The sequence below is a fragment of the Geotrypetes seraphini genome, chromosome 17 (assembly GCF_902459505.1).
Source record: "Geotrypetes seraphini chromosome 17, aGeoSer1.1, whole genome shotgun sequence".
In the NCBI taxonomy this organism is placed as follows: Eukaryota; Metazoa; Chordata; class Amphibia; order Gymnophiona; family Dermophiidae; genus Geotrypetes; species Geotrypetes seraphini.
In genome coordinates this window covers 469,875-496,956 of record NC_047100.1, presented here as the reverse complement: position 1 = coordinate 496,956, position 27,082 = coordinate 469,875, and the positions used below count along the sequence as shown (strand labels likewise).

The window sequence follows — 27,082 nt, the reverse complement described above, 5'->3', positions numbered from 1 at the left end:
CAGTTCCACTGGCTCTACTGCTGGTACCAAGTTTCTCACAATCTGGGCACTCTGGAACCAGTACAGGTGCGGCCTATGATCTCAGGTTACACATATTCAGTAATGCCATTATAGACCAGACTCTCACCCCACAGCACTGGACTGTCTAAATGGAGGTGCCTGGAGGGCTCAGCACTGCTTTCTTTAGGGTTTTGTAGCATAATGGCCTGCTTGTGTGTATCTAATTCAAAGAAACAATTTCCAACTTAAAGAGAGGATCTAAGGAGTGAAAACACAAAAACGAAATTACACGGTAGGGCAATGCGGCCTTCATACCATTTTTTTATGACAGTACAAGCGCTATCTGTTTGACCAAGCCTTAAGTATGATAGGTTTTCTATGACTCTGATCCTTGGTGGAAAAAATATCCTGCCAGCCTCCGACCAGCCTTTCACAACACCGAGTAAGACTCTCGGACCCATTTCCATATAACTTAACCTGACATCAGATCTTTGTGAAGAAGTTTCAGGCCAACTCACCTAGGGGGATGGGTTTATTGAGTCATCACATAAAGTCAGGAAGCAAGTTAAGAAAAAGCTCCAGTCCTTTTGTCCTTGCTTCATTTCAAAGTCTTTGCTAAGTTGTCCAGAAGCTCTTCTTTGTCCATCTTAAAGCCACTCTTCTTCCACTGAGCCCTCAGCTCTTGTAACATGCTCCCAATCTCTTTCCCTGAGGAAATGCCCATTCTTCTTAAGTCATGTCCATTAACAGGGAAGCGTGGAATAGACCAAAGCTCCATCTCCTGCAGGAAGCGCTGTTCTCCCTGGTACTTTAACAGCTCACAGATCCTGCTCTGTGCATCAGGTTCTCTGGCCTGAAAGAAATGACAGACGCATTATTCCACTAGATTCTTCTCTCCACACAACTACAGAAGTCAGAAAACAGCTCCTGTGCCTCTTTGGCATCTTGTATTCACTTCCGCCATTTTACCCGATTTTCACACATTTCTGTCATTCACTGGTCTTTGTCCATCTATTCCCGCTACACTTGAGTCTCCTCTCCCCTGAGTTGTGTCCGAGCAGCAGCTACTGACATCGCCCTGCACTAAACTCGCCAATGTCGCATTCAACCACTCCAATTCCAGCACCTTGGGCTCCTCTTCACACGGGTTGCTATTTTGTATCTTTCTTTCTTGTTCAAATTTCAAATGCATTTCAAATGACTTAAATGGTTTGAACCCCTGCATAAGTCCTGCCAAAGGGTGTCACCTTTGCCCTTCTCCGCTGGAATCATCTTATCCTTTACCCAACTCTGCACCCTTCTACATTTCCCCAGCCCCTTCAATTAGGAGTGACTCCTGAAACACCTTTTTAGTAAAGGGTCTTGGTCAGACCAGGCAATGAGGGCTGACATGAAGAGGTCAAGTTACGTGGAGATGAGTATGAGGGTCTTAACTCCCACATTCCTTTTCACACACCTGAAGACTTCCTTGTCTGAATAGAACTTGGATTTCTCTCTCTCTGCTTAACTGAACCCACTGCTCTCAAGTACTGCATAGGAGAAGTCTAGTTGAGTCGAGCAACTTCCCTCTTAAACGCAGACTCTGAAACCCACTTACATCAATAATGAAATCTTGGTATGGCTTGAGAGGTTCTGAACCTGAAGCATCCGAGGTTAGGTCTCTCCGGTGCTTTAACAGGAAGAGACCAAGGTTCTTTTCTTCTTTGGAGATCTTTAACCTTAGATCGAGCTTTGCTATCTCATCCTCCAGCGAAAGTAGTGACACCAGCAGAGTCATGGGCTTCGGAGACAAATTCTGCACATTCTTACAAACCTTGTCCAGCTCGTGTAAATTTCCATCCTCTGGTAATCCTAGATGGCAGCACAGAGAACAATAAACCTCGTGAGAAAAGAAACACAGATACATTCGAAAATGGAGAGCAGCAAAGCAAATATACAAGAACAACAGCATGGAGAAAACATCTCCCACCCTATCCACATTTTATCATAAGAACCTAAGAATAGCCTTACTGGGTCAGACCAATGGTCCATCAAGCCCAGTGACCCGTTCTCACGGTGGCCAAAACCCAAACAGTAGCAACATCCCATGCTACTGATCTAGGGCAAGAAGAGGCTTCCCCCATTCTCAATAATAAAACCCTTAGCTGTTGAAACGGCGTGATCCCTGCCGCTCTGATTTCTGCTTCTGTGCTGTGTTCCATTTGTGGCGCGCGGCAGCAGCTTGCGGCGCAAGCAGCGGCAGGAGGGTGTCCGAGGTGCTGCAAGGCATCTGGCTGCTATTGCTGCACAAGGAAGTGGAGGGGGAGAGGGAAAAGGGGCTGCTTTGGGGGGAGGGGTGTGCTGGGGGCACGCAGAGATCTTGGTTTGCTCAGGGGGCCAGAGAGAGATAGAAAGAAAGACAGACAAGGGGCCAGAGAGACAGCCAGCGGCTAAGGAGCGAGAAAGAAAGACAGACCGACAAGGGGCCAGAGAGACAGCCAGCGGCCAAGGAGCGAGAAAGAAAGAGCTTGGCCTTGGCCGGGGCGCCATTTTGCTGGCATCCTAGTGTACCTGGTGTAATACCGGCCGGCTAACAGCTGGGGCTAGGCTAGTTGCAGGCTAGCTGCAGCTCTTTCTCTCAGGCTCAGATTTTTTTCTTTCCAGTCCTTCTGGGTCATTCTTGTGGAGGAATGGGCTAAAAGTTGGATCAGGTGTCTGTGTCTGAGGTATTTGGGGGCTCTGGGAAAGGCACTTGTCACTTTGTGGCCCAGGTACAGTTTTGGTGTCTTGCCTCTCCTCTGGCATTCTTCCTGACTCTGGTCAACAGTTTGCCTCCTGTGGGAGCCCTATGGATTTTGGAGGGGCGATGTAGCTGTGGTTTCTGCAGCATGGTGCTATCAGGCAAGAATGGCTCCTGCTCACATATGCTAGGGAGGGTAGCCTCTGTGTGATTGTGGGTGACATACTCTCTAGAGTGTAGTATCTCCTTGGACACGTGCTGCAGGGCAGGATTTGGGGGCAAGGGATTTCCCGTTCGCTTCTTTATTTCCCTCCCTATGTTTGGACTGCTTTGGTACATCCCACTAGTCTCTGGATTCATCTGCTGTTGATGACAAGGAATGTAAAATTATGTCCTTACCTGTTAATTTTCTTTCCTTTAGTCACAGCAGATGAATCCAGAGCCCCACCCTGTCGCGGGATTTTGTCACTCTCAGGCACGGTTTCAGCATGCTTTCGGCTGAAATGGAATTCTCGAATTTGAAGCTTCAGTAGTGCGGGTAGCACATGTGAGGGAATGAAGTTGCATGTGTCTTTTATGTTTCATATGTCTCATGCCTTTTATGCGCTTTACTTTGTGTTTTAATTCAACTACATTGAGAAGTCCTATACTGGTTGGCCAGGAGGCTGCGCATCCAAGATATACCCGAGGATAAATCAAGTACTCTCTATCTCCACCTGCTGGTTGATGGATGTAATCCCACTAGTCTCTGGATTCACCTGCTGTGACTAAAGGAAATAAAATTAACAGGTAAGGACATAATTTTACCTTCCACGGGAATAGTAGACAGTTGGTTTTAGATGGACTGAGGGATAGCATGTTATTTATTTTATTTATTTAATTTGTTTTCTATCCCGTTGTCCCCAAAGAGCACAGAATTGGTTACAGGTTAAACATACATAATATCAGTACAAGATTGCAATGCAAGTTTTCATCCTAGTTGGCACATATTAGGTGTAATTATCCTTACATCGCAGACTGGTTTGGTTACCAATATACAATTCTTTGTAGCCCATGGATCAAGGGCAGGAGATCAGAGGAAGATGTATGTTTTTATTGATTTTCTGAAGTTGAGACTTTCAAGAGATCAGTCGATTCCAGTGGTGTTTTGATCTTAGACAGTTTTGTGTTAATATCCTGAATTTCTTTTTTGTTGGATGCAATGATCGGGTACATGAGCTGGATATCGTTTGTGTAGGCGAAAGATGCCTATCTGTTGGCAGAGCATCAGGAATGGTGACAGATAAATGTTGAACAATAAAGGTTAAAGAATTGACCCTAGGGTTTAGAAGTAGAGCCATTAAATGTTACAGTAGAATTACAGTTAGAGAAGTAAGAGTGAAACTAGTCAAGTACCAGATCTTTGACACCTACTGTAGATAATCTTTCCAGAATTGTCAATAGTATCAAAAGCTGCAGCTAGGTGTAAAGAGATTAAGATTACCTACCGACTTGTGTTGATCTCCAGTTTGATTCGGGTGCAAAATGTTCGTTTTATCGACAAAACTAGAAAGTTGATTGTAGACTACTTTTTCAGTTAATTTGGTCAAGAATGGCAAATTGGAAATAGGACGGAAATTGTTGCAGTTTTGTGATGGTAGTTTAGGATTTTTTATTATAGGATGGATAGTTGAATGTTTCCAAGATTTTGGGACAGTGGACGCATTCACAAATTTGGAGATAAAGGGAGCAAAGCTAGAAAAGGGGGAACAGACTCAGTAGTTGTCCCTTCGGGGGTTAAGAGACTGAAGCAGTCGTAGAAGCTAGATTAAAAACATTGCATCCCCGACCCTGAAGAAGTGGTTGAAACGCGTCAGGAGGGCTATTTATATAAAAAATGAATGATATATTTTGGGGTGGAGGATTGATGAAGAATGTGGCCATTATAGATTTACATAACTCATATAGCAATCTGAGGATCCCTGTGAGAAAAGCATGCAAAATATGAATGTGTGGCAAATAATCTAAGACTGCTATAAAGAAAACCCAGTGTTCTTGATGTTTGAATAACATTCAGTTTTACATTTGACTAGCCAAATTAATATGATCCACTTACCCATATAAGGTGCCATTCCAAGCTCATACATAAGATGTACCAAATGATTGGTGTGCTCGCCAAGCAAAATCTTCTTCAGCTCCAGCCAAACCCTTTCTCCTGAGATTCCAGCCAATCCTCTTGCATTGTGTCTGATGGCATCTAACGTGGCAGGATCGTGGCCATTGGGACGCTCAGCTATTCTCCCATAGAACCTACACAGCCAGAAAGAAGGGGACAGGTGATTTGATCACACAGGGCTGCCAGCTAGGAATAAAACGCAACCAGCTCTCCTGCTCTCTTTGACAAGGTGGTGGACTGAATTTAGAGTCCCTGGCTGAGGTCTAAAGTAAGTTGGGAGAGGTTATAATATAGGAGAAATCCTCCAGAAAGTTGCAAATGACACCTTATGGCCCTTGATCTGGCTGAGCTGGAGTACAGGGATGAGGACGAAGATAAACACACACAGGGCTTCAAATATCTCTAGGAAACGTGGTACCCTTACCTGAAATAACGCAAAATTCGCAAATAGTCCTCTTGTATTCGCTGTGCTGCATCTCCAACAAAACAAATGCGTTTGTTTTTCAAGTCTTCAAAACCACCAAAGTAATCATAAAGAGTACCATCCAAATCTGAGAAGATAAGGGCAGAGAGAGTGAGGGACCACCCAAACCTGGAGAGATAAGGACACAGAGCGTGATAGACCATCCAAACTTATGAAAAATAGGCAGAGACAGTGAGGAACCATGCAGTCCTGGGAAGAAAGCATGAGGGAGCAAACAACTATCCAAACTTGGGTGTAAAGAAACAGCCTTAGAAAGGGTGGGAGCTCCAAGAGAGTATACTCGGAAGCAACTTTGGTACGCTCATGTCACCCCTCTCCTTAAGTCACTTCACTGACTCCCTATCTGCCATCGCATACAGTTCAAGATCTTATTGCTGACCTACAAGTGTGGCACCAAGGAAAGCCTGAAGTATCTGGATCAGCAACGAGCAGTGGACACTGTGGCCTCTACCTGTGATTACATTACATTACATTAGAGATTTCTATTCCGCCATTACCTTGTGGTTCAAGGCCGACTACAAAAGATTTATGAACTGGGGGTTACAATGGAAGAACATTTGTCAGTTCTTGAGTGGTAAAGAGTAGGTAAAGATTTATGAACGGTGGGTAACAAAGGAAGATCATTTGTCATTTCTCGGGTTGTACAGAGAAGGTCAGGTAGTTTCAATGTGGCGGGAGGAAGGACGGTGTAAGTGATGTTAGGACTGTTTCATGAATTTCTTGAAAAGTATAGTTTTTATTTCTTTTCTGAACATCTTGTAGTCTGGGGTGGTTATCAGTAGGTTGATTCATAGTGACAACATGAGCACCACTGTACAGCAGTATTACATTTTTTAGAAAACTCATTTAAAGAAATCTCATTATGGCTCTTTCGAAAGTGGCAGATGCAAATGAAGGCCCATAGTGCCTCAGTCTGGGAACCGCTCCCTCCTTACTTCCCTCCATGAACGAGATTGAAAAAAAAGAGGAAACACTTCTCCAAATACAAACACATAGATGAGTCTCATCCAGATATAGGAAGCATTTCCCTGCCAAAGAAGGCTGTGTTAGCTGTTTCATGTAGCTTTTGGCATGAGCTAACAGCACAGCACATGCTAACAGTAAAACACAACGTTGGGGAGGGGAAAAGTTAGGCCAAATGGCTGCCACATCTTCTTCATTCACCAGCAGAGACAGAAGGTGAAGTGTCCTCTTGGATTATCTAAGCTGCCTTCTGCGCTGCACGACAAGAGCACCATTTTTACAGTATCTTCAGAAACTGTGCCAGGAAAACAACTGAAAAGAGCAGTTTAAAAGTTGTAGCAGTCTTACACTAAATCCCTACCGGGCAAATGCAGACAATGAGACATACAGAGACTTCCCAGGCAGTCACTGACAGTAGCCGAAAAGGATGAACTTGGAGGAGGTGGAGAGAAGGGACCTAGATCAATAAGAATGTTGAAGAGTGTGGCGCAGTGGTTAAAGCTCCAGCCCCCGCTGCTCCTTGTGACCCTGGGCGAGTCACTTAATCCCCCCATTGTGAGCCCGCCAGGACAGAGGGGGAAAACTGCTTGAGTACCTGAATAAATGCATGTAAACCGTTCTGAGCTCCCCTGGGAGAACAGTATAGAAAATTGAATAAAACACTAGTCACCATTCAGGATCTTCAGAATATTCTGTGAAGGAGCTGCACTTGCTGGAAACAGAAGACTACTGAACTCTCGGAGCTCAAGTCTTACTCATAACTCACTAGATTCTGAACTGGTCTAGTGCAGACACCCAGGAAAACCCATTTGTCTGACTGGTCTAGCATGGGAATAAGAAATGAAAGCTTCAATGTGATCCAATCCCAGTATACTCTGGAGGAGAGGAGGGACAGGGGAGATATGATGCAAAGGTTGAAATATTTGAAAGCTATTAATATAGAAGAAAAAATGGTAAAACTAGAGGGCATAATTTGAGGTTACAGGTAGGAAGACTTAGGAAATTCTTCTTCATGGAGAGGGTGGTAGATGCCTGGAATGTCCTCCCGAGGGAGGTGGTGGAGAGGAAAACGGTGATGGAATTCACAAATGCGTGGGACAAAAATAAGAGGATCTCTAATTAGAAAACGAAGGATGTAAATTAAAGAACTAAGGCTGGTATTGGACAGACTTGCACGGTCTGTGTCCCTCATGTGATAATTTGGTGTAGGATTGGGCTGGGGAGGGAATCAATGGGAACTCCACTAATTTGGAACATGAAGATGTTACTGGCCAGACTTTACGGTAGCTATGCAAACAAAAGGATGGTTAGATAGGCTGGAGTGAGCTTGGACGGCAATTTGTCGTTGTATAGAAAATTTGTTTTTAATGTCTTCTTTTAATAACACGTTGTAAAACCGCTTTGATATTTGATAAGACGTTATATCAAATTTTTAATACCAGACTTTACAGAAATATCAAAGAAGAGACAAATTAATCTAATCATGTATTTTTTTAATGGATGGACTGTTCAGGTCTTTATCTGCCATCATTTACACACAGTAACGTGGCCTAGGAGAATCTTTCCTGCACTAGATAAGGGCCAGGCATTCTGCTGTTGGTTACCAAGAAACATGGAGTTTATTGTGAGGTCTCGGCGCTCAGCATCCTTTAGCCAATCAGTAGTGAATAAGACGTCAGCATGTCGACCATCAGTAGTCAAATCGATACGCAAAGTTGTCACCTCAAAATTTTCTTCATTAATCTGCAAAAACCCCAAAGGCATAAATTTACTCAGAGAGAGAGAAAGAATGAGAAGCCATGATAACAGAAAGAGAACAAGACAGCAATGCAGAAGAGAAGAAGTGGAATAAGAGAGAGGTTAACTGCTTTTTTACCCTAGCTGTGATTGTTCCATGTTTTTCCCCTCTGTTATTGATCAATCTGATCCCAGCTCTCTGGAATATTTCTTTCATTTGATCAGGTGTTGCTGTGGTGGCAAAGTCCAAATCCTGTGGCTTTTTTCCCATTAACAAGTCACGCACTGCGCCTCCTGCTAGTCGCAGCTCCTGGTTCTGCTTGGTGAACAGGTCTGGGAAAAGATCAGACGAGAGGCTATGAAGTCCATCACTGTGCCTGAGACAGGAGTTTAGAATCCTAATACTCACAAGTAAGCAGTGAGGCAAATCAGCTGGCCCGACCCCTCTCTTTCTAGTGAATCTCTTCCCAGCTTAGGGTCCAGCCAGCCTATCCAATTTACTTTCAGGTACTTTGCCAGAGACCCCATGAAAACACATTTCCTATTGCCTTGATCCGGGGCATTAGCCTTAACACCAAGTTTCAGCAAAGGTAGGTCTGGCACCCAAAGTCAGGCCATGTGCTCTTCTTGTGGAATTGCGCTTGGCATCAATCTTTTTCAGTGCCATTCATAGAATGAAGTCCTAAGCTTCAAGTTGGGGGCAGTGGCACCCAGTGTTCCCTCTAAGCGGGCGGGTGTTGTGAGCAAACTTTTTTCACCGTGAGCCAAAAATATCGGGCGCCAGCAAGTTATGAGCCAACTCGCCCGATTCTCCTCTCGCCGCCCTGCCATCTGCCGTACGCCTCTTCCGATCGTGCGCTGTGACGAGAAACGTGTGCGCTGCGATGTAATATTTTGTGCGCCAGCGCACGCCAGCGCAGCTTAGCGGGAACACTGGTTCAAATGGTTTTATTTATTTCCCCAAATTTATTTTTGTTATACGCATTGAAAATATTTGATATTGCGTTTAAATCAAAATCTCAATAAACTTGAAACGAGTGCCCGTGAGATTGTGGGAGGGTTAAATACTCAAAACTTAGAAGTTTTTGCTACGCCAGCTTTCTGGTATCTTTACATACAGTGGCGTACCTAGCATATGTAACATCCGGGGCCCATCATTTTTTGGCACCCCCCCCCATCTGTAAGAAAAACATGATTTTTAGTAACAAACCACACGTCACACATGAGTACCTAGGAAAAGGCAGCATCTTACATATTGCAGTGAGCAGTACATCAATACACCCATTGTAAAACTAAACAAGCCAGACCAGCACAGATCAATCCTACACCGTCAATCCTAACAGAAAACCATGTCTTTCGAACACACAGAACACAGAAAACACCTTCGCCTAGTAAGGAATATGTAATCACAAACTAACCCCTCCCTCTTTTACAAAACTGTAGTGTGGATTTTAGCTACGGAGGTAACAGCTCTGATGCTCATAAAATTCTGAGCATCAGAGCTGCTACCACCAAGGCTGGTGCTAAAAACGTTTCACAGTTTTGTAAAAGGGGGGATAAAATAAAAATACATAGACAAAGGTTAAATTGAACCAGCAAGAAGCTGGACTCTGCATACAATGCTTCACAGAAACAGTGACACATGTCTCCTAAAGCAATAAATAAATAGAAATTTTTTTCTACCTTTGTCTTCTGTGGTTTCTCCTTTCCTCATCTTCTTGTAACTCTCTTCCTTCCATCCACTGTCTGCCGTCTCTCTTCCCCTATATGGCATCTTCTCTCCTTCTATGCCCCTTCCAGAAACTGTATGCCTCCCCCTTCCATCTCTCCTTTCACCCCATTGGTCTGGCATCTCTCTCCTCGCCTTCCCTCTCCCACACCTCTCCTCATAGTCTGGTATCTCCCCTTCCCTGATTCTCTGGCATCTCTCTCCTTTCCTTTTCTCCATCTTTCGCTCCCCCTCCATGCTCTCACATCTCCCCCTTCCTTTTCCCTTAGACTGGCATACCTTCCTCCTACGCTCCAAGCCCTGGCATCTCCTTTAATTCCCTCCCTCATCTTCCTTCTCCCTCCAGCTGGGTACCGCAACACTCTTCCCTGCAGCTCTGCACTTCCCCACAATTGCCATGCTTCGGTTCCTCTTCTTCCTTCCTTCCTCCCCCCCCCCGCGGGACCCTGCGGCACCATCAACTCTTACTCCCTCCAATGTCGGCCCTGCAGCTCCAGACTTCCTCGCACCTTCTCCCCTCCCCCTTTGGATCGCTATTATTTTAAATGTTATAGCCGCGGAGCTGTATCCATCAGTGGAGATGTCTAACCTCGGCCTGCCCCGGAACTCTTACTGCAGCAGACGCCCGTCTAGGCAGGAACAGGAAGTCACTGTTGCAGTAAGAGTTCCGGGGCAGGCCGAGGTTAGACATCTCCACTGATGGATACAGCTCCGCGGCTATAACATTTAAAATAATAGCGATCCAAAGGGGGAGGGGAGAAGGTGCGAGGAAGTCTGGAGCTGCAGGGCTGACATTAGAGGGAGTAAGAGTTGATGGTGCCGCAGGGTCCCGCGGGGGGGGGGGGGGGAGGAAGGAAGGAAGAAGAGGAACCGAAGCATGGCAATTGTGGGGAAGTGCAATCCCCCCAATGCGTCCCCTTACCTTACCGACGCGTGTGTGCGCTGTGAAGAGAAACTTTGCGCTGCGATGTAATATTTTGTGCGCGAGCGCAGGCCAACGCAGCTTAGCGGGAACACTGGTGGCACCCGCTCTTTCCCTCCTCACAACCCTAATGGCTCTCCCGACATCACTTCCTATGCGTGGCACCCAGAAGTGACATCAGCGGGAGAGCTGATGGGGTCATACAGAGCACGTTGTTGACTGCTGCGAACAACTTCAACTAGAGGTATGGGGAAAGGGGATGTGTGTATGGAGGGGAGGGATGAGAATAGGCGGGGGAGGGGGATGGGTGCCAGTGCCCTCCAACATGGTGCCCGTGGTAGACAGTCTCACTCCTTATAGCGTCACTGGTTGGGGGATTAGAGTGTGGTGTAGTGCTGGAGTCTTCTCTCTTTCTCCTTGTATGGTTTTGCTAATTACTGTACAAATTGCTTTCATATGCATTGGGTTTGAAGCCACAGCTTACCTTGGAGTGTTGCTGCTACTTGGGATTCTACCAGGCATTTGTGACCTGGATTGGCCACTGAGGAAACGGGCTACTGGCCTGATCCCATAGAGTTATTCTTATGTCAAAACCATACAGCTCAGCTTATCTGTTCTCTTGATCGATCTTTATGCCATGGTCACGTACCTTAACTACGTTTTCTGAATTTGAATTTAGCCAGTAAGAGAAAATTTAACCAAGCAACAATAAGTACACAAAGAGACATGATAATGAGCTCCAACAGTGAGCACACTAACATAATAAATGATTGCAGATTGTGACCCGTCGGGCTCCATGCCTGCTTTGGTCCCACTGGCAACACAGGTTTTAAATCTAGTCCTGTTTCTAGCAAGGCAGGCATTCTCCCTAACAGCCACCGGGGGAGCCCAAGAGAGCCACAGGCTGGAGCAAGCAGGTTAGGGTGTGGCAGAGTGCACTAGGAGAGGGAGGAGCACTAGGCCCCAGACTAAGCCAGGGTTCCTCAACTGCAGGGAGGAGCAAATGGCCACCCCAGCTGTTTGAAGAGCCAGAACTGATGGATAGAGGAAGGCACTGCTGTGAGTGTTTGCTTTTGAGCTGACTTACTTTGGGACATGATACCTTGTTTTTGAAAAGACAGTGTTTCATTTTTGGCTGCAAATGTGCTGTGTTCTTTTGGAAGTTTAGTTTTGGTGCTTGGCTTTTGCATTTAAACCCTTGCGGTTTGTGTTTGGGCTTTGTGCGGGGGTTGGGCCTAGAAGAGAAATTGTGCTTTTTTTCCTTCTGGCTTTTCACTTGAGAGCTCAAGCCAGGGTAGAGCTGAAGTTAGCCAATAACTTTTGCTGACATCCTGGGAGGGATTTTTGGGAAAGCAATTTATGTAGCTTTAAAAGCAAATTTGTGGCAAATTCCCTGTCCCCAGCTGTACTTACTAGCAAGCAGCAGGAGGCTGGAATAAAGGTTTGAAGCTGGACTTACCTGTAACCTAGGGAAAGAACTTTGCAAAAGAAACTGTGGATAAGAAAAGTAAAGTTTTGTGTGTGTGTGTGTGGGGGGGGGTTGTTTGGAACAAGAAAATCCTGAAAGCTGTGCAGGACTTTTCCTTAGTGTTTTATTTTGATGAACTTGAATTTATTGACGTGCTCAGGTACATTCTGACAATTAAAGTGGCATTAAGAATTTTTTGGCAACCAGAGTTTTGGGGGTTTTATTTTGCTTTATCCTCAGTCCCTGCAGGGCGTCTAGTAGTTTTTCCTGTGACCACTCGGGGCGCTGTTGGCCGTTCTGCGAGACCCCAGTGGTTACAAGATGAAGACCATGAAAGTTCTCTGAGCAGGGAGGAGAGCTCTCAGTTGCACTCATGACACTTTCAAGGTGCAGAGCTTTCTGAAGGGTTCTCCCAAATGAAGACTCTCACCTGCCATAGTTTTTAATCCTGTGGTAAACAATGCCTGGAACTCCTCCGATTGCAGCTGCATGGTATACAGAGTTCGCTTCACCACAATCTCACGCACAGCATTAAGGCTCAGAAACTGCCTCACGATCTGTTGAATCATCTATGTGGAAAGAAAGAGACCAGGCTTAATAGCATTTGCACTGGATGCTTGCAGGGCCGTGTGTATGAAACCTGTCCTGCTCTGTAGCTAAATCATTGTATTACATTGCTTGCACTAAAAAATGAATTCCCCTCAAAGTTATTAAAAGTCCTGAAAATAAAATTGGACAAAGAGTTGCTGTAATCTGGAAGAGGTTAAATAAAAGACCTTATGAAAGGTTAGAAACCCCCCCCCCCAAAAAAAAAAAAAACCACCAACCAACCCATAAAAAAAAAGTTTTAAAGTCATAAATAAATAGTGAGCAACTCCTCTGGCTGAACGTGATAAAGGCTTCTTGATAGAGAGATCGTACACTGTTGTAACAGCTGTTGCCACTTTGGTTAGCCATTTCTTATCTTGTACCCTTCAGTAACTCTGTGATGCAACAAGTTTTGCAGAAGTAAAGAAACGCAGTGCAGACACCTGAGAATCATTGGTCCTTCTCACTCACTGAGTCTCAACCAGAAGCAGAAAACTACAGACTGTGACTGAATATTTGAACGTGATCCGGTATCTGCACTCAGGTATGAGGGGACCGAAAGAGAATATAATGGAATAGCTAAATATGGTGCCTTTCACTTAAAATTCCAGGGATGAGAAAAGGAATGACAAATTTGTTTGTAAGTCTTTATTCATTTTCATATCTTACAACAAGTGTATAATAATCAATCAGAAAATTTTTTAACAAATCACTTGACAATCTTACTTATTAAAATATAAAAGAATCCCTTCCCACCCACCCATCTATTAATAATAAAACAATTAGCAATTATTATCTTTCCCAATCCCACCCCCCAATATATATGAGAAGAAAAGAACCTCGAAAAATTTAAGATTAAGCTCAAAAGTTTCCTTTTTAATGATGCTTTTAGTGAATAGTGATCTTTTATTATTTTTATCTATTTTTTTTAATTGTTTTTCTCCCCCCTTATGTTTTTACCTTTGTATCTTGAATTTAATATAGAATGTAACCATTAATGAATTTTCCCATTGTTTCGATATAATTAGTACAAACTTAATTTTTTTAATTGTGTTTGTTTTTTGTAATATTGTCCATTTATATAATATTTTACCTATGTTTATATAATATTTTACCTTTGTTTGTAATTATTTGTTTTATCTTGTACATCGCCTTGAATGTAGAGTAGGCGATTAATCAAATCATTTAATAAACTTGGAAACTATATCTTATATAATACCAAGGTATTTAAGGTGTCTGATCATTAGAATATGTAATCAATGGCCCCCAAATCTTTTTAAAATTATGATAATTTCCTAGCCCCTCTCCTTCCATCGTAAGCACTCTGATCTGCTGACGCTTCCTCTGCTGCTATCACAGTAAGGGAAAAGTACCAGCAGGTCAAAGAAAACAGAAAAGACCCTGATCTGATGGGATAGTCACCCTGACATTTCTTCCCCACTCCACCCCAAGACAAATTTAGCTGTAACCCTTTGGCTAATGCAGCCAGACCCCCTTACTGCCACTGTCTTGGGGAAAAGCAAAGGAATAATGTAACAAACCCTTTGAACAAAAAGAAAGGCATTGTAAGAGATTGGAAAGTCAGGGTGCAGGGGAGTTGTTTTTAGACCTATGATAGAAGGATCTTTTATTTAGCAATTATTTCTGAATTGGCACTGTCTCTCAAGATAAATATATTGGCCAAGCACCCCCCCTCCACACACACACACTTTTGGGTGGTAAGATAATTAAAGACAATGATGATGTTTGAACAGTGAATGGAAAAAGAGGCCTGCACAATCAATGACAGAAAGCAGGGACAGGTGCCTGGATGTTCAGCTCCAGTCCGAGGGGACTGAAGGTTGATTTATGGGGGCAGGAGGGAGAAGGGAATGGTTAGAGATGGAAAGAAACCCCATATTCATTGCAACCCATTTTACCGCTTCAGATTAGCCATGGAAGCAAAAGTGATGGCTCCAGCTCTGGCTCAGATGGGAATCATCTTCCTCACATTCGGCGGAATAAGCAAAGCCTTTAACAGTGAGTGATTTCTTCCTGCCGCCTGGGTCTCTCTCTCTCTTCCTAAGATACAGATTTACTTGAAAAAGTGAGGGGGGGGCAGCACTGAAATACATTATATGTGAAAATATATCAAATGGAAAAAAGTATACATGCTGGGCTTCAGTTATGGCACATAAATCATTTGTATTTTTTTTTAAGTAGTAATATGAGGGGGTGGCAAATTCTTTTCTTGGTTGGGCTCGGAACTTTTCAGCACCCCCTTGAGGGGTGAAGAGCTTCAGTCTCTGGCAACCAGAGCTGAGCTTGTGATGTCGCAACACAATAAATCAATTTCTAGACCGCATATTAGTAAGACGTAAAGAATTAGTTGCCTATGGATTTTTTGAAAAGAGGAGTTAGGAACAGATTCTTAAAGTCACTATCGTGCAATGCAACTTGAAAAGAAAGTTGTCGCTCGACTCGCACAATGGCTGAAAAGTTCTCGTCCCAACCAAGCAACTTCCTAAATTCAGAGCATTATTTGGCCACATGAACAGACTCCGAGAAAACTAGCTCTAGTCCTAAGCCTTGACCGAAGAAGCAACTGGCTAGCTGGTCACACCCATGCAGTGACTGTCCTGAGCCATGAGCTATAGCCAGGGCCAAGGATTCCTCCACAATATCCCCAGACAAAGGAAGACCTGACTCGGGGGCAATGGGCGGCATAGCAAATGTTAATAAACCTGGAAACCTGCTGACCATCCTTAATACTATAGTTGCACTATGTGTCTATCTTTTTAATCAGATGTTCAGGTGTTGAAGCCAAGAGATCTCAGCATTAAAGTCCCTAGATTAGGAGAAGTTCTCCTGTCATGGAAGCCTAGTGTTAATCCTGAACCAGAAAGCTACCTTATCAAATACAATGTGTTAATAAAGACTCCAATGAAAGAAGAGCAGGTAAGGCTTGGCTTAGTTTAATCCAACAGGGACAATCTTTCACTGCTGCAGCCTGGGTTGGTGCTCTCCTCCAAAATGGCACCCCCCCCCCCCAGTGGTAGTCTTGCAGTACTACTGCTAGAGATCATCTTTTCTGATAGTGAGACCACCACTAGAGGGAGGGACTGCCATTTTGGAAGACGGCACGCACCCAGGTGGTGATAGAGAAGCTCACCGCTGCTAGGGACCACTGTCTCACTAATGATGAGCCCTGAGTAGGTCCTGGGTGATGACATGGGGGAATCAAGGGAGGGAAGACCTGACCAGCTCTAATTTTGCTTATGGCCATGCTACCGGACTCTTCCTCTTGAGATGGTGGTAATTTCAGCTGTGCTACTTTTCAAACTATGTCATAGGGGCATGTGGAGTCCAACAGCAGCAATATTTTTAGAACCATGCATTTTGAGAGGGGACAAGAGGTATCTTTTTTTTTTAAATTTATCTGGCAGTCAGGCCTATCTGGAAAGTAGCGTGAACTTCAATTGCATTCATTCCTTCCAGGTTAAGGAGAGGCCCCTTATTTCTACAACTTTGATGTTGTCCAGATTATTTTAGGTATTATTGTTTATAAATACAGAATAATATATTGTATTTACAGTGATACATGAAAGGAATTCAAGTGTATGTTTTATATGATCTTTTTAAATTTCTGTGTTACACTTGTTGATATATGAAAATGAATAACAAATTTAAAACAGATTATTTCACTGATATGTTCAATATTCTTTACAATGATGTTTTTCAATGTTGGTAGAAAAGGACCAGTCTTTTCCGTGTCTGCTCTTCTCTGTCACCGGTCTAACTTTTCAGGCTGTGGGTGAACCCTCGGTTACTCGCAGAAATTGCTTCTGAAACTGGCTTTTTGTTTGGACATGTTCTTTATATTTACATTTTACCGATTCACAGCAACTGAACATTGACACAAATACACCCAGACAAGTTGACTTTGCTACTTCAGTCTGATGGTGAACATGTCCTCTTGGCGTTTCTTTTCAGTATACGACTCGGAACAATACAACTAACCGCACTATGGCCTTACACAAAGGACTTTGTGCTCAGGTCTGTGTCATTTACTATTGGGGAGAGAAAGAAGCAGAGAGGAGTCGATGGGCACGAGCTGAACTTCATGCGTCGCCAGGTGAGAGGAGAAACTCCCTAATTTATAGTTTTTGCTCTAATACTACTGGATCAAATGTGAGCATAAAGCTAGGACTGCCCCCTCCCTCCCACCCCCAAGGAAAGTACAACATAGACGTATAAATAGAAAATTGAAATCTAGGGTGAAGTGTGTATACGCAAAAGCTCCCAGAATTCCCTCTTATTATTCACTGGTTAGTTACATGGAGCAAATACAGAAAGCTTTATTTACAAAGATAAAGTGCAAGAAGAGAGGGCTGGATTTAGTAAAATGTTAGAACATAAAAATTGCCATACTGGGGCAGACCATAGGTCCATCAAATCGTGTTTCCAACAGTGGCCAATATGTTTGGGTCTTTGAGCCATGAAGTGAGTTTTCCAGTTTTTGAAGAATTAAGAATGTTTTGACGTCATCTTGGATATCTCCCCAATTAGTCTGGGGCCGCATAAACAACCCGAGGGAACGGTACAGTTTAGGGGGTGAAGAACTTATGTGCACGACAGAAGAGCGGGACTTGGGTGGGATTGTACGTAATGATCTTAAGGTGGCCAAACAGGTTGAATAGGTGACGGTGAAAGCTAGAAGGATGCTAGGTTGCATAGGGAGAGGTATGGTCAGTAGGAAAAAGGAGGTATTGATGCCCCTGTATAAGACTTTGGTGAGACCTCATTTTGAATATTGTGTACAATTGTGGAGGCCGCATCTTAAAGATATAAAAAGGATGGAGTCGGTCCAGAGGAAGGCTAAAATGATGTGTGGTCTTTGTGATAAGGCGTATGGGGGACAGACTTAAAGATCTCAATCTGTACACTTTGGAGGAAAGGCAGGAGAGGGGAGATATGATAGAGACGTTTAAATACCTACGTGATGTAAATGCAAATGAGCTGAGTCTCTTCTCTGAAAGGAAGCTCTGGAATGACGGTATAGGATGAAGTTAAGAGGTGATAGGCTCCGAAGTAATCTAAGGAAATACTTTTTTTACAGAAAGGGTGGTAGATGCGTGGAACAGTCTCCCAGAAGAGGTGGTGCCTGAATTCAAAAGGGCCTGGGATAGGCACGTGGGATCTCTTGGATGGGCAGACTAGATGGGCCATTTGGCCTTTATCTGCCATCATGTTTCTATGTCTTTGTCCAGGGCTATAGAAACATAATGGCAGATAAAGGCTAAATGACAGGGCAGGATTAATTCACGAGGGCCCCTAGGCACACATGTACACTGGGCCCCCAACCCTACCCCACCCCGAGGCGGAAACAGGAAACTGCGTCAGAGGGAAGTTTTGGGCAAGCGCACCGCTTGCACAATTACAGTTCCTGTTGTCTTTCTTACCCACATTGCTTGCTTGTCTTACTTTCCGTCGATGCTGGAGGGGCCCATTGCCATTTGGAAAAAACAATGTTGACGCCCTCCTTCATCAGGCCCCCCCCTGACCTACTTAGCCTATTGGTTAATCCTGCCATGCTAAATGACCTTTCCACACCTATCTCCAAAGTGAGCCAGAGGTGTCAAAGGACAGACAATGCCAGGGTCACGACCAGGAATTCTTCGTAGATGCAAGGCATATGTCCTTCAGACACAAAGCCCAGTGCAATAGGATCACAACATCAGCCAGCGCTACAGGTTGAAATAAGTTTAAGGGCTGTAAAACACTGGTTGTATTGAGGCAGTGCGACAAGTTTGCAGAAAGCTATCCAGACAGCTGGCATGTTTTGCTCATGTACAGTCAGGACGTTGTGTTGTGCTGTCAATGGGGAGGAAAGGGACAGCTTGCAGACAAAAACACTGATGTTTCAGCAATGTGAAATGTTGACACACTTCCTCACATGGTACCTTCAATCCGAGATGCTTTTGTAGGTGCTGATGGAACATCTGTTACGAATCTGTCTTGTGTCATTTACACTGAGATATCTAACAACACAGCAATGGACTGTTCCTGGCTTGCTGGAGAAGAGGCCCCAGAAGATACCCAATACTTCCTCTTTTATAGGTAAGGATTAGCTGGACACTTGTTGACGTTGCGGAAAGACCCCTGGCATGTCTGAATTCTTGTTAGGAGTGTCAAATTTAAGAAGCAGTTAATGGTTTTGAATGAAGAATTTTTTTCTGCTTGATTTTATTATTAAAAATTTACAGCTCACGCTATCTACCATACAAATTGAAATCAAAAGGCACAAATATATCGCAAGCTTATCTGCTCCTGGTGATTTTCAGCCAATCAGGGCTTTGGCCTCTCCCACTGCATCCCAAGATGCATTGGGAGGGTGACGCCCCATCATTTGCAGCACAGGCTTTCCTCCTGCCATTTTCTCATCCGATGGTACAGGGAGGTCCGGGGTAGTGGAACCCAGGAATGTTGGGAGGGATTTGTGTTGGGGGGGGCGATGGAGGTTTTTATTTTTGAAAATGGGCAAAAAAGGTAGACGGCCTAAGGACCAAAACTTATACCTAAGATAGATGTTTGGCAGTGTAGGCACAGTCTCTAATATGCCTCTATTCCATTAACATTAGTTTGCCCTTTCTTTCTTTCGTCCTTCCCCCACCCTTTCGTCCCTATAGTAGGCGAAGCCTAGTCTCCCCATCACGAGATCTCCTTTGTAATGCAGGTATAATATGCATCTAGGAGAATGTCAGAAGTACAGCACGAGCCACGAGGGGAAGAGACAGAGCAGCTGTCACTTCGCTAAGACCGACATTCAGATCACGGAGGACAGTATTGTTGTGATTTATGTGAATGGGTCTAGTAAACATTCTACTATCAAATCCTTTGATCAGTTATTTAATCCCAGTACTATTGGTAAGAAACATTTTGTTTTCAAATTTTGCTTTTTCATTTTCAAATGTAAGACTTAAAAATCATGCAAAGACCAGCTTTGGGCTTCTATGACACGCTGCTAACTCCTGCTCGTGAGCATCATTATTCCACTTGCTTTCTCGCTCTCTCGTATGTGGAGGGAAATGGAAGAGAATAGAGTCACATTGAGTACCTCGAGTCTACGTGACACACTGCTTTATTTTATAGTGCATTCCTATCCAAAATGTAAGGTTACTACCTCTTCCTTTTAGCCTTTCCAGGGTGGACTGGTAGCTCCTCCCCCACTCCTCTTTTTCAGCTTTCCTGTTTAATAGCATGTCGTTCTTTTCCTGGCAAACACACTTTGCTTTTCCTTTAAAAGGCAGTTTACAGTATAGAAACATAGAAATAGACGGCAGATAAGGGCCACGGCCCATTCAGTCTGCCCACCTCAAAGACCCAAATCCCGATGCCTGCAGTGTGGAGACTCATTTTGTTTGGGAGTTACAGCTATCCAGTGGGTGTAACTTGGATTTGAATATTATTAACGTAGAGATTAGCACTTCTGCTGACCTGCAACAGGAGAGGGAACTGGATGCTACAATGATGGTGGTCTGTTTATTTTAACACATGACCATATTAATATTAGAAGTTTGGGATTTAGATGTATAAAGTAAAGCGAAGTCTACTCTTTTCCGAGGAATGGCATAAGGCAGTGGGCACCGAATCGGAAGTCTGGCAGAAGCACAAGATAAGTGGCTTTTTCTGATGCTGGATGTGCTTGAATTTGACTCTGCATTTCCTGGGGTTGATATGGGATTGCTTAATGTGTATGACAATCGTAGTCATTTTCTGACTTTAACCGAGGCCTGTTTCATAGATTGTGTGCAGTTCTTCTTACCTGCCATTCCCCGGAAGACTTTTAACGTATGAATGCCATTTGATATAGAATAATTCCCAATGATTTGGATTAATACCTTAACAAACTAAACATACGCATTCTGCCCCAAACAGAGACAGTACAAGGAGAGTTTCTTTGTTCCAGGCTGTGCCAATGCCTTCTTCTGTTCTAGAGGACAGAGCTTCTGCTTCTCTGCTTCCCCCTCAAACTCACTCATCCTATGTCTAGTAATTAATCTTTCTGAGCTCAGCGTCGCACACTCTGTCTTTACTGCTCTGTTTTCCAGAGAGAATAAACCCACCCGTGAATATCACAGTGCTTCGAAAACAAGAGTCTCTCTGTGCTGAATGGTTGAAGCCTGTTGCTGTCTGGCCGAGCCCATGTTTCACCTATGAAATCAATGTCAGTGACTGGGTGACTGGCAGCAGAAAGGTAAGTGTGTTGGGAAGACCATACAAAAAGCAGAGGTGCAGACATTTCTAGAACTTTTAGAAAGCGTCATCAGTGTTTATGGTATCTTCATGCATTCTGCTTCATTTTTTCAATCAAGTTCCTTATATTCAACTTGATGTATTACTTCTTTCCCCGCCATGCCGGTATTTTCTGCATTAAATTGTAAATGCTTTCTGTCTTTAGGTGTTTAAGTCCATTATTCTAATTTGTATTTGATCTGTATCCCGTGTATTAGCTCACCTTGTTTTCGGGATGGTGGTATATAAGCACGTGTCAAGGGCATCTAACAGCAGCAGCAGCTGAGGCTTATAAAAGAGCCTTTCCCTGATGCAGATGTTGGGAGGTTGCCTTGATCTATACCTTCTTTATTAACTCCTTCCTTTTACAAAACCGCAAAAGCGGTTTTTAGCGCAGGCCAGCGTGCTGAATGCTGCCTATGAGCGTCGGGAGCAGTGCACTGGTCTGTCCTAAAAACTGCTTCTGCGGTTTTGTAAAAAGGGGGGGTAAGAAAAGTACAGGTTTAGGTTATGATAAACATGAGGTTCAATGAGGAAGTGGATGACGATTGTCTCGTTAGGCCCCACTAAGTCATCATTAGATACCACTTTGCTGCTGTTTTATGCATGCAAAAATTAATTTAACATTTCAGCACATGTACAGATACTTTTTCCCTGCTTAAACCTGTGCAATGAATCCCCATTCTGTCTTTTTTCCTTCCCTGAAGGCCACAAAAACATTGCAACTCCCATTAATTATGTTACAGCAAAGGCAACTTTGGGGGTCTTTTACTAAATCAGCTAGTCTTCAAAGTTCTCGTCATCTATCATTGATTTTAAGAAATTGTGTGCAGGGTGAGCTACGCAAAACTGTTTTCTGCATCTGTGCTAGTGTTGCCCAAACTGTGACCCTATACCATCCCCCTCCAGAGTTAGTAAATCACTGTCTCAGGCAAATTGTTGGCTATTCAGCTACAAAACCCACTGCTTGTCTCTTTCTAACTTATTTCAGCAAGATGTCTTCTCCTTACCGATTAGGCAACAGCCACAAGCAATTCTTGCCCCCTTGTCAGGTCTGCCAGATCTGAAATACAGAATTATAACGAGAACTTGACACACTTCACAAATGGAAAAACGTGCATCATACGTATGATTTTGAAAATAATGATTTTGTGATTGGTTAAGCTACAATTTTTTTAGTTTTCTAATACATCTCACATTTTTTGCTTCATAAGATGCACTTTTTTTCCCCACCCAAAATTGGGTAGAAATTTCGGTGCGTCTTATGAAGCGAAGGTAACTTTTTGTAAACACCCCCCCCCCACCCTGTCATACCTTTTTAAAATGTCCCACTTGTTGGAGGAACACGGGCTGATTGCTCTCCACCCCTGCCGCTCGCTGTCACTACGCTGCAACTCCAGGAAGGGAAGGGCCAGCGTGCGATTGTACGTTGCCGGCCCACAAACCTTCCCCCAATGTCAGTTCTGACCCTTCCCAGAGTTGCGGTGCAGTAGCGGCAGTGGACCGGGGGCAGAGGGAGGAATCGGCGGCAAGGTTGGGTAAAGTGAATGTGAAGAGAAGTGGGTTGAACACTCTCCTCCTTGGTCTTGACAGGAAGCGATTTCATAGGCCAGCTGTTGTGAGGAGAGAGGGATAGGGCCAGCATCAAAATCAGCGACAGAGGAAGGAGGTCCCTTCTAGTCTTAATGCTGCTGCTTGATACTAATGCTGGACTTCGTTCCTCACGGCAGCTGCGTCTTGTCAGGACCAGGTAGTAGCATAAGAGAAGGGAGGAGGGAACAGGCCTGGGGATGCAGAGCATGGGAGGTGCTAAAACAGAGTGAGTCTGGGCCCGGGGCATGGGTGCCAAAACAGAAGAGTGGATCCAGAATGCCATAACATTTTGAGCCAGCCCTAGACTTGCCCAGTTTGTAAGTTAGAAGATGGAATTTTTTGTTTTTTCCTGATAACTGCTAAAATATGAAATATACCATGTTTTCTGTTTCAACTTGAGAGATTCAAATTCAGGAAACTTTATTGGCATGACAATTGGCACTCTGTGGCAGATTAGTGTAACGCATTGTTGTGGGCATTCCAGAATCCACACTCAGAGCCAGATTCTCAAAACTTAAGGTTGGGTAAGGTTAAGGGTAGGCAGGCTTCGGCATGGCAGGGAAGAAGGCAGGCTCCGGCGCAGCAGGGTGGACGAAGGACAAAGGCTGGAAGGTAGTGAGAGGACACAAACTCAGGACATGGGAGGGAGGGAATAGAAAGGGACAATTGTTGGGCCTGAGTGAAGAAAGGAAGGAGACTCATGAAATCACCAGACAACAAAGGTAGGAAAAATGATTTTATTTTCAATTTAGTGATCAAAATGTGTCAGTTTTGAGAATTTATATCTGCTGCGTATATAGTGTGTGTATATGAAAAATGAAAGGAACAGCCTGGCGGGGGGGGGGGGGGGGGGCTGGGTGCAGAACCTGGTATATAATAATACACAATTTGGTTCAGAATAGGGTTTTTTTTCTTGTTTTCCTACTCTAAATCTAGGGTGCGTCTTATGGTGTGAAAAATACGGTAGTTTGATTTGCACATACCCCCCGCCTTTAACTAAGCCACCAGGATCACGTGGCCTGTGTGTTGAGCAATGCAAAGAATGACTCATCCCACCATTGGCCACGGGGGAAAAACATGCAGAACGCCACCCGTCGGCCAAGGCTGCACCAGGGCATCCAGTCCCTCAGCTTGGTAATCCCTGTGCCAACTGAAGAACCACATCGCTTTGGCGTTGACACTTTTGGCCATCAGGTCCATGAGCAGCCAGCCCCAGGGCTGCACAATCAACTCGAAGGCTGCGGGACTGAGACACCGCCAGGATCCAGCACATGACGACTGAGGAAGTCTGCCTGGACGTTCTCCACTCCCACTATGTGGGAAGCCAAATGTCCAGAAGATGAGTCTATGCCCAAGTCCTAAGCAGATATTCCTCATGCGCCACCAGTTGACTCTTGGTTTCCCCTGACAATTCACATAAGCCACCTCCATGGCATTGTTAGAGAGAACCTGAACCAATTTGCCCTCCAGCAATAACTGGAAAGCTAGTAATGTCAACTGGATGGCTCTGGTCTCCAGAACATTGATTGACCAGGCCGCTTCCTCTGGCCACCAGCTGCCCTGAGCTGAGCGTCCAAGATACTGAGCACCCCAACTGAGGAGAATGGCATTGTCCACTGAGGTTGATCCAGACTCACTCCTTACACCAGATCAGAAGAGAAAATCCTGTGCTCGAGGACTGTAACTTTTACAAAAGCTCATGCAAACTGCTCTGAATTGACTCTAAATTGACGGTATAGACGCTCACAATAAACTTGACCATTTGGGCCTCTGGAAGAAAGACTCTCCAAGCTGATGTCGAAGTGAACCCCCAGATACTCCAGACACTGAGAGAGAGTCAACCAGCTTTTGGACAAGTCGACCACCCCATCCCAATGACTGCAGGAACTCTACAACCTGAGTCATAACCCAGGAGCTGTCCTGAAAAGGCTTCACCCGAAACAACCAGTCGTCCAAATAGGGATGCACCAGAATGCCCTCATTGCGTAAGGCCGCCACCTTAATCTTGGTAAAAGTCTGTGGAGCCATGGCCAGACCAAAAGGAAGCACACAAAACTGATAGTGCTTTCCCAAAATCACAAAGCGAAGGAACTACTGATGGGAGGCCCGAATTGGAACATGAAGGTAGGGCTCCGTCAGGTCGAGCAAAGTGAGAAATTCCCCCAGCTGGATGGCAAGAATGACGGATCTCAGGGTCTCCATGTGAAAAGATGGAACCCGGAGCGCCCTGTTGACACCTTTCAGATCCAATATGGGTCAAAAAGACCCCTCTTTCTTGGGCACCACAAAATAAATGGAATACCTGCTGGTGCACAACTCCTGAGGAGGCACTGGAGCCACCGCTTTGAGGTGGAGCAACCTTTGCAGCGTCAGACAAAAAAATCGCTTCTTCCAAGCCACCTGACAAGGGGAAGGAAACGATCCGGCAAAGGCTGGGAAAGCTTCAGAGCATATTGGTCCTAAATCACTTCCAGGACAGTGATCCGTTGTGATCTCGACCCACCCCCGGTAAAACTCCCGCAAATGGGCTCCCACCTGCACCAGGAGAAGGGCCCACAAAGAATCATTGGGCTGGGCGAGTGGAGGAGGGGCCTCTGGAGCAATCATGCGCTGAAAGAAACAGCCCCTGGGAGGAAAAGAAGCCATTCCCAACCAGGGCGGAACAGACAAAAATCACGCAAATGCTACCCTGTGAAGCTTGGCGAGGACGGTCCTCAGGAAGACAGTGCACCTTAGTCAGTCAAGGCCTGAACCAACTGGACCATGCCAAGAGAAAAGGTGCAACCAGTGTCTTCCACTGCACATGCACTACATCCCGAATGCATAGGAAAAGAACAGGAGGTCGACCAGATCCCCCAAAGCAGGGGGTTCACCACACACAGGGGGTCTTTTGCAAAACTGATGAAACCTGAAGGATAAGCTCCTGCAGCTCTTCTCGGTGAAAAATGTGCCACCAGCAATGCATCCTCGCTAGCTGGCATCTCCGAAAAACACATGTCCGCACTATCTGTCCCCGAGAGGATCTTGGGGATCCAACAAAGGGACAAAGTCCTCATTAGGCGAAAACGCATCTGCAAACAAAAAATCCTCATCCCACAAGACCCGTGGTCGTTTGGAAGAAGACTGGGGGGACTGGGCAGGAGCCAATGCCGAGAGGAGGTTGCACAGGAGTAGATGCAGAAGGCAAAAGCCCCCTTGAAAAACCAGAGACCCCCAGGGAAGAAGCAGGACCCCTAGCTGACTGTAAGTGATCCTCGCACATGGCTAAAAAAATCAGGGGAAAACCCCCTCCCCCCGGGTGGCAAAGAAAGACTCATTGCCAAGGCAGGAGACACATTGCAAACCTGTTCCTATCTCTCTAAGACAGAAAGAAGGTCATCTTAGGCCACAAGCAAAATGGTGAAGCTTCTTCCCCAAACTGGCAAAAAAACAGCTGAAAAACTCTCTGCCGAGGCCTGTGGCAGCAAAGAGGCCTGAATAGACCTAGACAAGGGAATCCTCAGCACTATTGGCAGTAAGGGGAATCTTATTTCCCTGACTGTCGGCGGCTGAGGAAATCCCTTTGTGGGCGGTAGGGGAAACCTGGGCTTCCCTGAAGGGGAACTCTCCTCGCCAGCACCCGAAGCCAATGAGGCCAATTGGCTCGAAGCCCGAGCCAATTTTGTGCACACGCCAGCCACATCAACCGCGTGTCTGGAACACAATGAGCACTTTTTAAAGTTGCTTAAATGTGCTCATTGCAAAAAGCGCTAGAAGAAAAAACAAAGTGCCGGTTAGCAATTAAACTCAAAGTCAAGGAAAGGCTTCCCTTCAGACTGGCAATGCCTCAGCATTAATTAATTTTTTTCCAATACAACTTTAATTTAAATTGAACAGACCCCACTGGCTCTCAAAACTATATGCCTTGCCTGAATAGTGGTGGCACAGATAAGGCACCTCTAAAATAAATATTTTTTTTGGGGGAAGGGCCTTGACCAGTTGAGTGTGGCACCCCCCCGAGGTCAGATGGCCCCCTGAAAGGGTCCCCCCAAGCTCAATCTGGCACCACAACAGGGCCAAGAAGGCCCTACACTGATCAAGGGAAAGACTTGGGACGGTACAGCCGATGCAGTAGTCAGTGTTTGTCTCCACCTGCTGGTAGCTGTGTGTCATAACCCATCAGTTCTGGGCTTTTAGCCTGAATCTGGCCCAGGCACCTAATCCCCCGGTGGGAACAAGAGCGACACCTAGTGGCCATGAGTTCAGGAAGCCGGAAGTAACGCTCGTGAATTACCCCTGACCCAGCGGTACCAGGGCTAGAATCTCAGACCCGCTCCGTTCCCCTCCCCCTCCCCTCCCCTACCTGAGGCACGAGGCGCCGACACCAGCCTCACACTCGCAGCGCAGACACCAGGCACAAAGCGCTCAACCGATTGGCTGCGGTATTTAACCAGGAAGGAAGTGGAAGACG

At 45.0% G+C, this 27,082-nt stretch overlaps 2 protein-coding genes across 6 annotated transcripts in view; one reads left to right on the top strand and one right to left on the bottom strand.

Annotated features, from left to right (window-relative positions):
• Positions 1–277: 277 nt before the first annotated feature.
• TRNT1 (tRNA nucleotidyl transferase 1) lies at positions 278–27,082 on the bottom strand. Of its 2 annotated transcripts, XM_033925861.1 has the most exons (9): positions 26,975–27,082; positions 22,050–22,102; positions 12,608–12,746; positions 8,198–8,391; positions 7,926–8,064; positions 5,299–5,425; positions 4,815–5,008; positions 1,598–1,851; positions 278–853 (listed from the first exon to the last, which is right to left on the bottom strand). In XM_033925861.1, exons 3-9 carry the CDS (start codon positions 12,744–12,746, stop codon positions 599–601), a joined length of 1,302 nt encoding a protein of 433 aa, XP_033781752.1. In that variant the 5' UTR covers positions 22,050–22,102; positions 26,975–27,082; the 3' UTR covers positions 278–598. The 2 variants fall into 2 exon arrangements, with proteins under 2 accessions (XP_033781752.1, XP_033781753.1); XM_033925862.1 differs by lacking the exons at positions 22,050–22,102; positions 26,975–27,082 and adding an exon at positions 14,685–14,806.
• The window catches only part of IL5RA (interleukin 5 receptor subunit alpha), a 29,799-nt gene continuing 13,752 nt past the window's right edge, over positions 11,036–27,082 (top strand). The window contains exons 1-8 of one of the 4 annotated variants that reach the window (XM_033925864.1): positions 11,036–11,768; positions 13,184–13,309; positions 14,693–14,784; positions 15,551–15,702; positions 16,738–16,879; positions 18,732–18,864; positions 19,481–19,671; positions 20,856–21,001. In XM_033925864.1, coding sequence (XP_033781755.1) covers positions 14,700–14,784; positions 15,551–15,702; positions 16,738–16,879; positions 18,732–18,864; positions 19,481–19,671; positions 20,856–21,001 — 849 coding nt within the window. In that variant the 5' untranslated portion in view covers positions 11,036–11,768; positions 13,184–13,309; positions 14,693–14,699. Of the gene's footprint in view, positions 11,769–13,080; positions 13,310–14,692; positions 14,785–15,550; positions 15,703–16,737; positions 16,880–18,731; positions 18,865–19,480; positions 19,672–20,855; positions 21,002–27,082 lie in introns of those variants that run through there. The other 3 variants (XM_033925863.1, XM_033925865.1, XM_033925866.1) reach the window with 3 other exon arrangements.